The sequence below is a fragment of the Capricornis sumatraensis genome, chromosome 4 (assembly GCF_032405125.1).
Source record: "Capricornis sumatraensis isolate serow.1 chromosome 4, serow.2, whole genome shotgun sequence".
Classification (NCBI taxonomy): domain Eukaryota; kingdom Metazoa; phylum Chordata; class Mammalia; order Artiodactyla; family Bovidae; genus Capricornis; species Capricornis sumatraensis.
Window position 1 is genome coordinate 135,576,055 of NC_091072.1, and position 18,632 is coordinate 135,594,686.

Sequence of the window (18,632 nt, forward strand, 5' to 3'; positions counted from 1 at the left end):
AGATGGGCTCGATAAAGGACAGAAATGGTAGGGAACTAACAGAAGCAGAAGATATTAAGAAGAAGTGGCAAGAATACACGGAAGAACTGTACAAAAAAGATCTTCACAACCCAGATAATCATGATGATGTGATCACTAATCTAGAGCCAGACATCCTGGAATGTGAAGTCAAGTGGGCCTTAGAAAGCATCACTACGAACAAAGCTAGTGGAGGTGATGGAATTCCAGTTGAGCTATTTCAAATCCTGAAAGATGATGCTGTGAAAGTGCTGCACTCAATATGCCAGCAAGTTTGGAAAACTCAGCAGTGGCCACAGGACTGGGAAAGGTCAGTTTTCATTCCAATCGCTAAGAAAGGCAATGCCAAAGAATGCTCAAACTACCGCACAATTGCACTCATCTCACATGCTAGTAAAGTAATGCTCAAAATTCTCCAAGCCAGGCTTCAGCAATACGTGAATTGTGAACTCCCTGATGTTCAAGCTGGTTTTAGAAAAGGCAGAGGGACCAGAGATCAAACTGCCAACATCTGCTGGATCATAGAAAAAGCAAGAGAGTTCCAGAAAAAACATCTATTTCTGCTTTATTGACTATGCCAAAGCCTTTGACTGTGTGGATCACAATACATTGTGGAAAATTCTTCAAGAGATGGGAATACCAGACCACCTGACCTGCCTCTTGGGAAATCTGTATGCAGGTCAGGAAGCAACAGTTAGAACTGGACATGGAACAACAGACTGGTTCCAAATAGGAAAAGGAGTACATCAAGGCTGTATATTGTCAGCCTGCTTATTTAACTTCTATGCAGAGTACATCATGAGAAACGCTGGGCTGGAAGAAACACAAGCTGGAATCAAGATTGCTGGGAGAAATATCAATAACCTGAGATATGCAGATGACACCACCCTTATGGCAGAAAGTGAAGAGGAGCTAAAAAGCCTCTTGATGAAAGTGAAAGAGGAGAGTGAAAAAGTTGACTTAAAGCTCAACATTCAGAAAACGAAGATCATGGCATCTGGTCCCATCACTTCATGGGAAATAGATGGGGAAACAGTGGAAACAGTGTCAGACTTTATTTTTTTGGGCTCCAAAATCACTGCAGATGGTGACTGCAGCCATGAAATAAAAAGACGCTTACTCCTTGGAAGAAAAGCTATGACCAACCTAGATAGTATATTCAAAAGAGAGATATTACTTTGCCTACTAAGGTCCGTCTAGTCAAGGCTATGGTTTTCCCAGTAGTCATGTATGGATGTGAGAGTTGGACTGTGAAGAAGGCTGAGCACTGAAGAATTGATGCTTTTGAACTGTGGCATTGGAGAAGACTCTTGAGAGTCCCTTGGACTGCAAGGAGGTCCAACCAGTCCATTCTGAAGGAGATCAACCCTGGGATTTCTTTGGAAGGAATGATGCTAAAGCTGAAGCTCCAGTACTTTGGCCACCTCGTGCGAAGAGTTGACTCATTGGAAAAGACTCTGATGCTGGGAGGGATTGGGGGCAGGAGGAGAAGGGGATGACCAAGGATGAGATGCCTGATGGCGTCACGGACTCGATGGATGTGAGTCTGAGTGAATTTCGGGTGATGGTGATGGACAGGGAGGCCTGGCGTGCTGTGATTCATGGGGTCACAAAGAGTCGGACATGACTGAGCGACTGAACTGAACTGAACTGAGGTATAATTGTATTTCTTTGTACAGATTATGAAAAAGATCAGGGAAATTAAGTAATTTTTCTGAGAGCATTTAGTTAGTAGAGATCTGAGTTGGAATTTCTATTATGTTTTCCTCCAAATCTTGTTCTCTTACTATTACATTATCCTGCCTTTTATTATTATCTTTTATAATATTTACATGGCTTGGCAGATCATAATAGATGAAACTCAGGGTCAATTTCTGGCTCTTCCACTTAGTAGCTTTGAATATTTTGCCTTTTGAGAACTATGTTTTTCATTTGAAAAGTGGAGATAACTGTTCTCTGAATTAATGAAAGAGAATGAACGAAATACTGGTATATTATCTAGCATTAATCATACTATGTCTACCAGAAGGCAATGCTGTCCTGAGAAGAAAGAGTATTGAAAACAGAGAGTTGGATGATTAGAATTTTTAGCAATACTGTTCAAGTCAGAGCCATACCAGAACTGATAAACTTTAGTATTTTAGTCTTAGCAGAGAAAGGATAGTAAAATACTCCTAAAGATTATCCAAGACACCATCTCATCACCAATTAAGTTCATGAAGTTCCTTGATCTTAGGAAGTAGTTCACTGGACACTTGACACAACTATTCCCAAGAACAAGTAATTGCACACGAACACACTGACTTTATGGATGTGAGAGTTGGACTATAAAGAGGGCTGAGTGCAGAAGAATTGATGCTTTTGGACTGTGGTGTTGGAGAAGACTCTTGAGAGTCCCTTGGACTGCAAGGAGATCCAACCAGTCCATTCTAAGGGAAATCGGTCCTGGGTATTCATTGGAAGGACTGATGTTAAAGCTGAAACTCCAGTATTTTGGCCACCTGATGTGAAGAACTGACTCATTTGAAAAGACCCTGATGCTGGGAAAGATTGAAGGCAGGAGGACAAGGGTGTGGCAGAGGGTGAGATGGTTAGATGGCATCACTGACTCAATGGACATGAGTTTGGGTAAACTCTGGGAGTTGGTGACGGACAGGGAGGCCTGGCGTGCTGTGGTTCATGGGGTCCCAAAGAGTCGGACATGACTGAGCGACTGAACTGAACTGAACACTGAATTTGGTTTCATAATTCAATCAGAGGGCTTAAAACTCATTGAATAAAATGTTTATAATTATTCTTTTGAGACAGCAGAGTTGAAAAATAAACTCTAGCATCTGTAGTAACTGCTTGGATTAGCTAAGAGGGAAGCAAATGGTTGAAGAAAACACATTACTTAAACTATGTATATCATAACTTGTTTATATTTTCTATTCCTTTCATAAAATAGCTAAAATTATGTATATAATAGACACTCAATAAAAACTTGGGGAACAGATATATGAATGAAAGAATGGATGACTAACATAACACTCTTTTTCTCAGTAGACTTCTCATGCACTTTTCTACCTCTGTCCCCTGAAGTCCACTGGTCCACTTTTTCAGCTGCCCCCATGACAACTAGAAAGTAAAGCTCTAAACTGAATTCTGTGATATTTGCAGAGTTCTCAATCAATTTTAGTTGACATAAAAAACTGAGACTCTCTAACAGTAATGTTAAGATTTACTTGGAAGAAAGTAATGGAAATTTCATCATTTTGGCAACTGAATGACATTTACAGTATCTTAGTAAACATATATATATATATATATATACAGTGCCCAATATAAAAAGGAAAGTAATGGATACATTAGGATTCTCCATTTAACAATTTCAGATGACTAAACTCAAGTTAAGATAGACCAATAATTTGACATTCTGTCTCGAGTGGTTAGTGTATCAGGCAGATTGTCATATCTGAAGACAAACACTATTTGTGCAAGCTGTTCACTCATCTCTGGTTAAAAATGAATCACACATGCCAAAACAAGCACAAGAATTCTAAGTTATTAAAGATGACAAATATTTGATTGAGATACCCAGGTCTAGATTTTGTTGCAAATAAAAGCAACCCATATGAAGCTCTTTAGAGGAAAATAAAGTAAATGCCTTTCTGTTGTAACTACAATAATTGTACACAGATGAAGTTGAAATCTGAGCTAGAAAAAAAGCAAATCAAACCTCCATTCAACCTTTTCAAAGAGTGATCTTTTGATGAACAAAGATAGAAAGTAAAATAGGGCCTGAAAAGAAAGGACTTATTCAGTAACTGATACAAAACAAAAAGAACTAAGAATCTTCACAGCCCAGAAAAAAGAACAAAAAATTAGAGGATACAGGAGTCAGCAAAAGCCATAAACTCTTCAGTAATTCCCTAAAGCTCAGAGAAAGTCTCAATACAGAAGATTATATTTTAAAAGATAGTAATCAGCTATTTCACAAGGTTTGCCCCTAAAACACTTCTTGCCAAATCACTAGACGTAACCTTTCATTTTCAATCAGGGCTTTAAGAAAAAGCATAGTTAAAGTCATTAGAAGCATCTCACTCTGTGGACTTAATCAGTATTAACACCTGATAGTTCTTCAAAAAATTTATTCCAGACTACCATATTTTTCTGTAAGTCATTTAACTCAATAAATATGATTATTAGAATACCAATGGCCAACTCTATACATTTAATATAATATGATTTGGTTGGATTGCCTGCTCTTGTAAGTACAGTAGTTAAGATAATCTGTTGGAAGCACCAGTGTATGTGGTATGATTATTTTTAAAATTCATTCAACAAATATATATTGAGCACCAGGGATTCTACTTTCTGCCATATGGATGGTGTCATCTAGATATGCAGATGACACCACCCTTATGGCAGAAAGTGAAGAACTAAAAAGCCTCTTGATGAAAGTGAAAGAGGAGAGTTGAAAAAGCTGGCTTAAAACTCAACATTCAAAAAACAAAGATCATGGCATCTGGTCCCATCACTTCATGGCAAATAGATGGGGAAAAAAGTGGACACAGTAAGAGACTATTTTCCTGGGCTCCAAAATCACTGCAGATGGAGACTTCAGCCATGAAATTAAAAGGCACTTGCTCCTTGGAAGAAAAGCTATGACAAACCTAAGCAGTATATTAAAAAGCAGACATTACTTTGCCGACAAAGGTCTAGTCAAAGCTATGGTTTATCCTGTAGTCATGTATGGATGTGAGAGTTGGACCATAAAGAAAGCTGAGTGCTGAAGAATTGATGCTTTTGAACTGTGGTGTTGGAAAAGACTCTTGAGAGTCCCTTGGATTACAAGGAGATCCAACCAGTCAATTCTAAAAGAAATCAGTCCTGAATATTCTTTGGAAGGACTGATGCTGAAGCTGAAGCTCCAATACTTTGGCCACCTGATGTGAAGAACTGACTCATTAGAAAAGACCCTGAGGCTGGGAAAGATTGAAGACATGAGGAGAAGGGAATGACAGAGGATGAGATGGCTGAATGGCATCATTGACTCAGTGGATATGAGTTAGAGCAAGCTGGTGATGCACAGGGAGGCCTGTTGGGCTGCAGTCCATGGGGTTGCAAAGAGTCGGACACAACTGAGCAGCTGAACTGAACTGAACTGAATGATTCTACTATGTGCAATGTTTGTGTTAGGAGAGATGATCAAGATAGAGCCTCACAGTACAGAAAGGGAAGAGAGGGTTTTATCTACACCAAATCTATTTCCCTTTTTATATCTGAGTAAAGAATCTGATCTTGTTCAGATATAAAAATCTTCAGGAGAGATGAACAGTTTGGGGACAGATTCTCAATATTCTAAATCAGTTGGGTAAGTCAACTCATTCAATTGTCATCTAATTAGGTAACTGGTTCAGGATGACATGCAACCCAATTCTGGCAAATGATATAGGAAGTTAACTCTGCTATGAAGTTTACAGAAAACTTTCCTTGTTGGAGAAAGATTGGTCCTTTTCGTTTTGCTGCATGGTGCCATGTATGCATGTGATACCAACTTTGGCAGTCTTCTTGTAACCATGTTGTGAAATGGACTAGAGACCAGTGAACACACTAAGGTTGACAGAGCAGAAAGATAAAAGAAACTGAGTTTAATGACAAAATCAGTGAGCTTTTGCAATAATAAACTCCAGAACCACCTGACAAACTGTGAGATGATTAATTTTTCATATCATTTCAACTATTTGAATCAAAATTTTCTGTTACTTGCAGCCCAAAGTGTCTTAAAGAAAAGGGAAATAATGAAGTAAATGAAAGTATGCCTGCTTCCCAAGTGGGTCAGTGGTAAAGAATCCACCTGCCAATGTAGGAGACACAGAAGAGTTAGGTTCGATCTCTGGATTGGAAGATTCCCTGAAGTAGGAAATAGCAACTTGACCTAGTATTCTTGCCTGGAAAATTCCATGGACATAGGAGTCTAGTGAGCTACAGTCTATAGAATCGCACAGAGTCAGACATGACTGAGGAGGATGAGCATGCATTCACATAGATATACACCCAATCTTCTTTCCTACGCTAGCTGACAGTGGCTAGGGCCTTCTTATTGACTTCCCATGTATGGAATATAATCCAAAGTGTATGTGCTATTTCTAGACCTGGCACCTAAAAATATCTTCAACCTGATGCTCTGATTCTCTCTCTTTCTTTTTCTGGGTCCAATACCATCAGCATGGTGGTATGCTTCTATTACCTGTCATTAATCCAGATCTTTTTCTTGATCTTCATCAAAAACCAACAAAAATCAAGCAATATAATGCTGTTTTTCAAGGTCTTAACCCAAATCTCCAGCATAAACTATGGCAGAGAGAGGCTATTATTATTGTAAGGGAACCAGATGACCATCTAAGGAAGCAATGATGTAATTGCATGCAGTTATAATGAAAAATTGCGAGAGACTGGATTGGAAACTTTAGTTCCCAAACATCAGATATCTGAGTTTCAATAATTGAGGTCAGTACATATATACAAAATGTTCTTTTTAACAACTCTTAACTTATTTTACAAAATAGAAGAATATCAGGGAAAAATAATTTAAACTAGGAATAAATTGAAGGTGGAGCTCTGTGCCTGTTTTTCACTGATCTATAGTAGACCTTTGTATCAGGCTTTCCTCATGGCTCAGGTGGTAAAGAATCTGCCTGCAATGTGGGAGCCCCAGGGTTGACCCCTGGGTTGGGAAGGTCCCCTGGAGAAGGGACTGGCAACCCACGCCAGTATTCTTGCAGGGAAAATTCCATGGACAGAGGAGCCTAGTGGGCTACAGTCCAGGGGTTGGCATCAGATTCTATTTTCATATATATTTAATAGCAATAAGACAAATTATATTAGAAAATAACTTAAAATTTATATTGTGCTTTTTTAAATAAATCTTTTTATTAAAGGAACTACATATAACCTTTATCATATAAAACAGACAAAACCAATTGTTCTTATTTTTTGACCTTAACTAGAAAACTGCTAATGAATTTTACAGATTATTATGTAAAATGTAAACCTTTTCACAAATAACTGTCGCTGTTCTCCAGGTTGGTCAGAGTGGAGAAGAGCTACCATTAGTTTGTTGAATTGCTTATTATAGGGATTTTATCTGGTGTGTACTTTTCTGAGAATGACAGGGTGAAAGATGATTATAACAGATCAATATTAAATGACAAGATATATCTTCCTCTTACAAAAAAGTGAAGCAACAATTTATTATTTATTACACTATAAAAGTAAAATGGTGAATTAGTGGCAATAAAATGATTCTAGAAGGTAAAGGATTGAGGCTTTGAAACCTCCTATTGACTCTATATCATGCGTGCTCTATTACACCGCAATAACTCCCTAAAGTGCAGCTCTTCTCTCTCACTTTAGGGAGTGTTCCAGACCTCGAAAGAGGCAGAGCACGTACCTCCTCTGTGTATAATTTGTATGCCTTTATCAATATTTAAGTCTGACAGATGGAAGTGGTTTTTATTTACCTGATGGCCAGCCTTGCCTCTCTGCCTTGTGCTCACATTATATTTGGAACAGGTCACGGGCAAAACTGTAAAATGGACAGAACCTACTGTCAGCTCTCTCCTTCTACTCTGTCCCTGCCACACAGCCCATAGGTTGTTTTTCCTACCTGCTGGATGCTAATGAGAGTTAGCCTGTGAGTTTCTTTAGGCAAACACCATTCTAGTCTATCCTTAATAGTTCACCAGTATCTAACATCTTAACGTCTGTCGTATAAATGGGCAAATGAAGACTTCCCTGGTGGTACAGTGGTTAAGAATCCCCCTGCCAATGTGGGGAACATGGGTTCAATCCCTGGTTGGGGAATATTTCACATGCCTTGGGACAACTAAACCAGTGTGCTAGCATGTCCTACTGACATGGGTTCAATCCCTGGTTGGGGAAGATTTCACATGCCTTGGGGCAACTAAACCAGTGTGCTAGCATGCCCTACTGACATGGGTTCAATCCCTGGTTGGGGACGATTTCACATGCCTTGGGGCAACTAACCCAGTGTGCTAGCATGCCCTACTGGAGACTGCATGCCCTAGAGCCTGTACTCCGCAACAAGAAAAGCCATTACAAGAAGCCCACACACAGCAACTAGAGAGTAACCCCACTCATCACAACTAGAGAAAGCCCGCTTACAGCAACGAAGACCCAGCACAGCCAAAAATAAAATATTTAAATATGAACAAATGATAAGTTAATTCCTCATAAACATTATGTTCTGAATATATAAAATATGAAAAGAGTACTTCTGAGAGGGAACATTATTTAACCAAAAGGAGTGGTTGTGACATATTTAGAAAGAGGGGTAAGGAGGACATGCGACTTCAGATCACATGATGCAAAATTTCCACATTATTTTGCTTTATTTAGAGTAGTCCCCGATTTGAGAAATTGCCCCAAAATTCTAGATAAGAAAAGTTTAAGGTAGATTGCTAAGAAAATGACTGGTCAGTTTTCAAATCATCTCAACTTTATGAGTACTACATTAGAGCTCAATAGTCCTTTGATACTATGGGCCACCCTGGAAAGTCCTCGTGGTCCCAGAGACTCCAGGGCCTTAGTTCACTGCGGCGTTCTCCCAGCTGTTTCAGCAGACACTGCATCAGAGGCCAATCACCTGATACTGTTCTAGCCCTGCCAGCCTTGTTTGCTTCAAGACCGATTGACTGCTCAAGCAGCTCTCTTCTGCCCCCTTCTGTCACAAGTCTGCATGTACCCAGCTGGGCCTGGGGCAACTTTGTCCTATTAATCCCTTCAGTAGCAATTTATTACTTGTCAAGTGCCAAGTACTGTCCTTGATTGCACTTGATACATATGACATATTTGATAAATATATATTATATACTTGATAGTACTTGATAAATATGATATTATTTATCAGTGAATAAGACAGAAAAATATTGTTATACTTGGAGAGTCTGCCAATGGGCATTTCATCTCAGGTTATCTCCACACTTTGAAGAGAACACTTTCAGAGTTTTGTAGGGTATAACTTAAAAAAAAAATTTATACAGATTTTTATTCAAAATGGCTCTCTCAGAGCTCATTCAGCCAGACTTATTAATACTACTAGGAATATGAAGACTGCAATATTGCTTTTCTACTTATGATATGTGTCTAGCATACTGATGCTCCAATTTTTTTTTAAGCCAATATTTGAATTAGTTTTCTTTGTTAAAGAAATGTTTATCTTAGCTAAGCTTCCCTAGAACAGATTATAACACAGGAAGTAAGGTGTATGTGATTTACTGAAGGAGTACTCTTCACGAAAACAAACAAACAAACTAATAAACCTTTGAGGGAGTGAGAAGCACTGTAGGGGAGGGGAAGGGGTTAACCCGGAGATCAAGGTCTAATCTAGCTTTGAGTCATCTCGGTGGAGGCTTGGAATGAAAATTGTACCTTAAGGATTTCCCACTCCCCAGACTAGGTAGCTATGTTAGCAGAGACCGATTCTGCAGAGAAGATGCAGCTGTTAACTGGTGGTCAATATCCACAGAAGCTGCGAGATGGGTCCACCAGCTGGTAGAGGGGATCTGCCTAGGGCACTGACAGTACCTTTGTGAGTGCACTGAATTCCCTGCATGTGAAACTGTCGCTGGCCTTAAAGAAACCTCTCTGGTTTCTTGACTTAAACATTGTTTTTTGTCAGTATCTCCTGAGTTTCAGGCATTGGTATGATTAGTACGTTGATGAGTATGACATGCTAGCTATCATGAGTTACTATAAGGACTAGGAGGGGAAGCAGACAGCGGAACAGAAGTGTTAAGGTAATGTGACATGACACCTGTGGAGTCATATAGGGTGTACTCTGGGAGACAGCATGCGAGCAGTACTCATGCTGGACAGTGGCTGCGGAAAGAGTCAGGAGAAGCTTCCTGTGTGATGTGTCATCAGAGCCAGTCTAGTCAGGGCCGTTCATAAAGTCCTGTCCTTACTGTGTACTTCCTGTGGTTGCCGTAATAGACCAACACAAACTGAACAATCGAGATTAATCTCACAGCTCTGGAGACCAGAAGTTTGAAATCAAGATTGGGCTGTGCTCCCTCTTAAGGCTCAGGGGGAGAATCCTCTCTTGCCTCTTCTAGCTTCTGATGACTCTGGACATTCCTTGGCTTTGGGCTGTATCACTCCCGTCAATGATGCCACCTCCACGTGGCCTTTTCTGTATGTGTACCTTCTCTTCTGCTTCTTACAAGGACAGTTGTCATTGGATTTAGGACCCACTCTGATAAAAACCCACACTGGGTTTCCCAGGTGGCTCAGTGGTAAACAACCTGCCTGCCAATGCAGGAGACGCCAGAGACTTGGGTTCGATCCCTGAGACAGGGAGATCCCCTGGAGAAGGGCATGGCAAACCGCTCCGGTATTCTTGCCTGGAAAATCCCCTGGACATAGGAGCCTGGAAGGTTATGGTCCATGGGGTCGCATAGAGTCGAATACGGCTGAAGCAACTGAGCACTCACACATTGATAAAACAGGACAATCTAATCTCAAGATTTTAAATTTAATTATATCTTCAAAGACCCTTTTTCCAAATAAGCTCAGAGTCATAGGTTCCTTGAGTTAAGATGTAAATACATTTTTGGGGACATCCCGTTCAATCCAGTATCTCACTATCAGCTAGTGATGGCTGTTTATTTCTTATTCAAAATGGAAAGGGTCTGAGCTTAAATTTCTATAATTGCTATATGATGGGGGAAGGGCCTCTTTAAGTATGAACTCCAAATGCTACCCTACCAATTTATAGTCACCTTTTAGGGTGCAAACTATGATTGAGAGCTTTTAAACTTTCCCAATCCAAAGCTTATTGTTAGCTCTCTTTCCATGAAAAATTGGGGATATTCATTCCTTGTCACCCTTTCAATGGAGGAGACTTGCAGTAACTCCAAGTCAATTTCCCTTTTCAGGAAGGCTGCCTGCAGTGATGGTAAGTAGTCAAGATGGTTCCCGTGAAAGCCTGTTCATTCACAATTCAATATCTGAGGAGTTAACCTTCTGATTAGTGGCAGGTGGAAGCAACTGTTTGGGGGAGACCTATTTGGGAGGTATATGATTACAGGGCTTGGTAAACAACTGAGCATATTAGTGAGAAACAGGGAGGGTCCAGAAAAGCTTCCAAGACCTGAGTGAGCAGGGTAAGTCATCGAGTTCAGTGGTAAATATGCTGAATATAAAGAAGCAGGGCTCACCCAAGTAGAAAAAAATCATTAAACTGATGTCTGATGGAACTGTTTTTTAAAAAGTTATCAGATATTGGTTTTTATTGTTGTTGCTTTGTTTTCTAAGGAAAGATAAATTGAGAATGTTTTCAAGTGTATCATGAGGAGTCTGAGTTGCATCTTTGAAGTTTAAACTCAGCATTCTACATACAAATGTCCCCTAAATATGATGCTCATTCTCAGTTGCTCAGTCGTGTCGGACTCTGCGACCCCATGGACTAAAGCCTGCCAGGCTCCTCTGTTCATGGGATTCTCCAGGCAAGAATACTGGAGTGGGTTGCCATATTTTTTCTCCAAGGTATTCTCCCAACCTAGGGATCAAACCTGTAAATCCTGCGTCTCCTGCACTGCAGGTGGATTCTTTACCACCAAGCCACCTGGGAAGCCCCAAATATGATGCTAGGCAGCAGCTTTTTTTTTTTTTTTAAACTCCAAGATATATTTTAAATATATGTAATGTTCTCTGATGCTTAGAATATTTTGCCTGATTAATTCCTAAGTTTTAAAATGAGATGGGTATTTTAAAATTTCCCTCCATGTTGTCTTGTTCCTTTTTCATATTTTCATAAATTAAGCATTCAGAAACAAGCAGTCCATTTATAACTTACATCTTTTTCTAGTCCCTCTATCTTACTCTCTTCTTAAATCAGCGAGAAGGGAAATGGGCTTTGTTACTCTTTTTTCTCTTTTTCATAAGGATGAGTTCTATACTGAGAAAGTCTTTCCTCCCACCTTCTTTGACAAAGTGACATTATTGTATTTATTGTGAACCTGCAAGTGTGGCATTGATTGACAGCTCTGTCTGTACTCACTGTTTCCTATCAAATGACCCCACTTTTCGTACCCTTAGCAGATGAAGAACTTACTAAGATGGCTCTAGTACTAGTATTATAACAATCAGTGTAAGTCCTCAATATTTTATTCTAATTTTTAAAATGATCTTTTTATTTGCTCTTCTACTTTATATATTTTATATTATGTTTTGGTTCAAATATTTAAATCAAGACAGTTATGTGGTCATGTTACTTTTTAATATGTCTTCATTTTAGTGAACATGTTTTTTAAAAGTGAAATGTGAAAAAAAGTGAAGTTTTAAGAGAAATAAATGTTGAGGGTAATGAAGTTCTAGCTTTAATATGACAGTGAAATACCAACAAATATATCCACTTAACTTTCCTCATCATCAAAGTAGCTGTTGGAAAAATGTAAGAGAATAAGACTTAATTCAGAGTCTGATGAAGAGAGTCTACTTAGTGGAAGGCCTGCTGTTGGCCAATGTATTTGATGGCTAATTATACTGACATACTAGAGGAAAATGATCTGGCTTTTCTATTAGACACTTGAAATGGAAATCTGCATCTAATCAAACATTAGGGCTTGACAATTCCTTGTATTTCTATTTTTATATGAAATCCTTGAGTCATTTTCATGGGAAGAGTGATGTCAACAAGAGCAATGGTTTTTGAAGTAGGAAAACATGATATTCAAAAATTATGACTTCCTTTTTTCCCATTAATTAAAGTTCTTCACTAGCAATTGAAGCCAATAAATGATGCTTGTCATACATATGTGGATAGATTGAATTCCATCCTTAGGTTACTGACACTTGTAATCGTTAAATTTTTTGTGCGAATTTAGTAACAACAGTAGGGAGAACAGCATCCAAAGAACACCTAGTTTAGTAGGATCAGGAGCAGGCAGTAGGGAGAAATCTTGATAAATCAGGAGTAGGGAGAAATCTTGATAAATCTTAAATAAGTCTAACTTCTTCACTAATAGTATTCAAATTTAATGTTTTTGGAAAACTTTAGTGATCCAGGAATTATAAGCTTAAGACAGTATATATTGGCCTTGACCCCATTGTTTGTAACTAATATTGTTACAGAAATTACTTTTCAAGCTTATATTCTTCCAAAACATACACAGTCTTATAACTAGGTTTTATACTGAAATATTCAACAAGTGGATGCGACCACATGTAGACCTTGTGATTTAAAGCTATCGGAAAAAGATCACCTAGATTTAAAATTCCAGTTGGATTTAAAGAGCACTAACAGTATAAAAGGAAGATTTTGAAGACAATGACAGTTAAACTATACTAAAAAGTAACCCTGGTAAAGACTCACATTTGGCTGAATTTTAAGTGGAAGTTTGAATCAGTTTTATAAGGAAAAGCTGCCCCACAAAAATAAGTTGACAATAAAAAAAAAGGCATCCTACGCTACTTTGGTTATTCTTACCAGTAAAGACGATGGGCAATCTGGACGCTTTGTAGTGAGCGGTGTAACAGAAGTTGCACTAGAGGACTCTCAAGGTTCCATTCAAACTTGACAGCCTGAAATAAGAGATCAATTACTTTACTTTTTTTTCCTCAGTAACAAAATTATAGCAGAATACAGAGGTACTTAAGAGGCTTGAGAAAGGGAAAACAGCATAAACGGTTTGACAAAATACTTATATTTGATAGCTTTATCAGTTGGTGTGTAACTAATAACAGAGCATATATACACATCACACAATGTTTTTTTTTGGCTTTTAGTATCACAGAATAAATAAGAGCAGGTGGTTGGTGGAGTTCAACCATGCCTAGGGAGAGAATCCTGGCACACAGAAAATAATATCATGAACAGTGTCTTGGATATAAAAAATGGCATTATTAAAAAATAGATGATTCTCTTCTTTTGGTTTGAAAAAGTGAAAGTCATTCAGTTGTGTCCAACTCTTCGTGACCCCATAGATCCATGGAATTCTATAGGCCAGAATACTGGAGTGGGTAGCCTGGATCAAACCCATGTCTCCTGCATTGCGGGCAGATACTTTACTAGCTAAGCCTCTAGGGAAGCCCAAGAATACTGGAGTGGGTAGCCTATCCCTTCTCCAGGGGTTCTTCCCGACCCAGGAATTGAACCGGGGTATCCTGCATTGCACACAGATTCTTTACCAACTGAGCTATCAGGGAAGCCCCACATACTCAAAGCCTTAACTGAAATCACCTACTGAGTATTAACATGCAGACTTTGAAGCTTTACTTTTAAATGTCAAAGGTGCCTTTTGGTGGACACATAATTCTACCTAGGGCTTCCCTGGTGGCTCAGAGGTTAAAGTGCCTGCCTCCAATGTGGGAGACCCAGGTTCGATCTCTGGGTCGGGAAGATCCCCTGGAGAAGGAAATGGTAACCCACTCCAGTATTCTTGCCTGGAAAATCCCATGGATGGAGAAGCCTGGTAGGCTACAGTCCACGGGGTTGCAAAGAGTCGGACACGACTAAGTGACTTCACTTTCACTTTCCAATCTCCCATTCCTTCATCTGCACTGTGAACAACTTTCTAATGTTTTCTAAAGATATCGAACCTGACGGAAAAACACAGACAGCAACAGCAACCTCTGAGACCTAAATTAGACTTCCATACCCACTCTACAGGGACTTCACCATCAGCACTCGGTATCTGGGTCCTCATCATCATCACCATCATCTCATGAACCACAACAAGCTGTGAAAATGAATGTCAGGTTTTCTTCCTGTCTTTCTATAAGTACTTATTCCTGCTTGAAAAACAAAGCTTCTATGGTTTGTTGCTCCATAAGCCATTTAAGTCACATACACACACAGAGTTAATACCACAGTCCAGAGAGCAGAAAAAAATGGGTACAGCATTCATTCAACATACACCTAAAGAAACACCTCAGTATGCTAATTATCCTCCAGGATGGGAATGTTTATGAATTCTCGAAGTGTGAGAATGTCAAAGATGATCTCAGCAAATTTGCATAAACTCATGATGCTGTCTGAATATATAAAGATCATAATGTGTGTTGTCTTAAACCGCAGCTATGACCTTCTTTAACTAACATGCTAATATTGGATTGGCTAGACCATCGGCTGTGTTCATGCCCTTATTGTGAACATATCCTATGAGTACATTAGCAGGAGAGAGATACCTCAGAGTCTACTTCCATGCTTGTCTTTTAGCTTTCTTTTAAGACTTCTTGTGATTTCCTTCTGAACCCAGAAACTGCTTACTGATCATGAATGGCCTCCCTTGCTTCCAAATTCACTGCATCACTCTGTCTACTACTACAATTTCTCCCTACATCCTGCATCATCGTCTAAGAAGGAGACAATATTTTGGATGCACACTTTGTTGGCTTCCTAGTTGCCTCAGTGGTTAAGAATCTGTGTACCAATGCAGGAGAGGTGGGTTCAATCCCTGGGTTGGAAAGATCCCCTAGAGAAGAAAATGGCAACCCACTTCAGTATTCTTGCCTGGGAAATCTCACAGACAGAGGAGCCTGGCAGGATATAGTCCATGAGGTCGCAAAAGAGTTGGATTCAACTAAGGAAACAGAACAACAACAACAACATTATTTTGAACTCTCTTCTTGAAACCTACCTACATTGTTACAGCCTGTGGTTTGCAGTAACCTCTGGGTCTGTGGCTTATTTGAGCATTAGCAATGAACCATAAGCTTCCCTGGTGCCTCAGACAGTAAAGAATCTGCCTGCAATTCAGGAGACCAGGGTTTGATCCTTGGGTCAGAAAGATTTTCTGGAGAAAGGAATGACAATCTACTCCAGTATTCCTGTCTGTAGAATTCCATGGACAGAGGAGCCTGGCAGGCTACAGTCCACATGGTCACAAAGAGCTGGACACTATTGGGTGACTAACACTTTAAGAACCATACTTTTCGTTTTCATCATGGTCTTCAAGTAACTTCATATTGCTCTTTAACATAGCCTGCACAGTTCTAATAAAATAATGCATAAAAAAATAACATGATTCCAGAAAATAATCAGCAGGGTAGGAATTTTTTTTTTTTTTAATGTCTTGGAAAGTCAGGGTGCAACATCGAAGTTTTAAGGGCAAATCCCACAATTAATGTTTTGAAAATTCTTCCCATTTGTTATTAATTTTCCAGTCACATTAAATATTTATTTCCATCTCACATGATTTTATATTATCATTTTTAATTAGGGAATATTTGCAACTTTACCTATCTTTACCTCTGTGTATTTGCAATGCTGGATACTGGGTGTGACTTGTTTTATAAATGAATTTGCATTTACAGGCATATGTCTCTCAGCCACATTCCTAGTGTCAAGTGTTATTGACTCAGATTCTGGCTTTCAAATAGATTTAATTTACATATACTATTGTAGAAATTTCCTTTTTTTGAGTTGGATTAGATATAGCATGTTTTCCATACTCAAGAGTCATGAGATGAGTAGTGTTTCTGCAAGTTGAATTAGTTTTTATTTTTCCTACACACTCCTGCAAGGCTAGGTAAGGAGTGGTATTAGTAACTCTACAGTACATACGCTTCTAGATCAGTTCTCTCTTTAAGGCCTTCAGAGACGTGCATGTTCTGTTTGTAAAGTAACATAGAATTCAATTCTATTATTAGAGACTCCTCACTTTAGTGTCAGGGTCCCTGTCTTAAATTCAAACCCTGAGGGACCCAGCATTTAAAATAGCTTATAGTGATGACCTGATCTTTCAGATAAGAAAACACCTGAGTTAAAACCAAAGCAAAAGAAAAACATACAGACCCCTATTTGGGGCCTATTCAGCATTCAGTATCCAGTTAACTTAGAAAAAAATCATTGTTTATATTTTGGATATTCAATCATATACATGACTATTTGTGCAATTGTTCATATGGTAACATAGTCAAACTAAATCAGACCATGATCAGATTTCTAGATAAGTTTAGAGTATTTTCCAAAATTACTCCAATATCATGATATATGATATCACAAAACTACTATCTGGCAGCAGAATTTGATTATTAGAAACTACTGTTTTAAAATCTGTAATTAATATTAAAATATGGGAAAAGCAAGAAAAATATCATGAGCAGATGCCTAGTAAATCACTGTTTTCTACATAATGTTTATTTGGTTACTTTTTTATAGTTTTATATATACAGTTGGATACCAATTTTTCATCACAAGTATTATGTTTTTTCCTGATTAATAAGTGACAGTGTTTTAAAAAATATTTTCCTTTTTGGCATTTATATACCTTTTTTGTAACCATATCAATTTTTGGTAGAGAATTTCTGTTGACATATGAGCTGTATTTTTAGACCCTTGGCTGGCCAAACTGAAATTATCACTTTTTATGTAGGCTACTGTTGATTCACTGGGACCTGTTTTAGAGAATTATTGGTTAAAATCCTGGAATCCCTTGGCAACTTTTCTGTCCTTACCTGAACTAGCTGTGGGAGATATTCCAGTAGTTCATCATTCAAGAGGTTGTCTAACTGCCGAACTGCCACATTACGAATTTCTTGATCTGGAAAACTAAAACAAAGTAAATATACTTACTAAGCTGTTAATAGCAAACAATAATGCATGAGAAATATCAAGAAAACAGAGAATTAATTCCACCCCCAATGCATTAGATAAAATAATCTCACAATCATTTAAGATAATCATTAGCATCAAATAATAATTTTTTTTCATATTCTGTGCTCTCCTGTGAACTGCAGCCAAAAGTTCTTTTGACTAGATTTTGGAAACATGAGTTTAAGTCAGATCCCAGCCAACTTTTCTGCCTATAATATGCGGATTATAGGATACATAAGATTTTTTTTTAAAATACATGAAAATCTTTGCTTATTATTTAGCCATGTATTTAAGTAAATAATTACCAGCTGGAGATCTGATGGCTTATATGATTAAAAATGGGATAAAATATATTTAAATGAGTCTTTGGGCAGAGAATAAAAAAAAAACAAGAAATCTAAAGTATCTTACAATAAATAAACACAAATAATTTAATACAGATAAATCTTACTAGGCTGTTAAGTTATTGAATGTAACTATGCCTTACTCATTTTGAACTTCATATGCCTGTTGTAAGATTTAGCACCAACTAAACACAGTAAAGAGTCTTCCCTGGTGGCTCAGATGGTAAAGCGTCTGCCCGCAATGCGGGAGACCTGGGTTCGATCCCTGGGTTGGAAAGATCTCCTGGAGAAGGAAACGGCAACCCACTCCAGTACTCTTGCCTGGAAAATCCCACGGACGGAGGAGCCTGGTAGGCTACAGTCCATGGGGTCGCAAAGAGTCGGACACGACTCAGCGACTTCACTTTCACTTTCACTTTCACTTTCAAACACAGTAAAAGCTTGCTACTAAACTAAATTTATGAAGGTAGCTCACATCTGAAACCCTACAGTCACCCTCCATATTGGAGGATTCTTATCTGTGGGTACATAGTGTGGCCTGTACTATGCTCTTTTATATAAGGGACTGGAGCTTCTAGATTTTGGTTTCTGCAGGGGTGCTGGAACTAATGATACTGATGGATGACTGTGCTCCTCATAACAACTAACACTGCTCCATCAGTAGA

General features: G+C 38.6%; 1 protein-coding gene across 1 annotated transcript in view; it reads right to left on the minus strand.

Moving 5' to 3' along the window:
- PIK3C2G (phosphatidylinositol-4-phosphate 3-kinase catalytic subunit type 2 gamma) overlaps positions 1–18,632 on the minus strand; it is a 487,933-nt gene that overhangs the window by 271,856 nt on the left and 197,445 nt on the right. The window contains exons 17-18 of the mRNA XM_068970622.1: positions 17,485–17,578; positions 13,514–13,608 (exon numbers count right to left, since the gene is read on the minus strand). Coding sequence (XP_068826723.1) covers positions 13,514–13,608; positions 17,485–17,578 — 189 coding nt within the window. The remainder of the gene's footprint in view (positions 1–13,513; positions 13,609–17,484; positions 17,579–18,632) is intronic.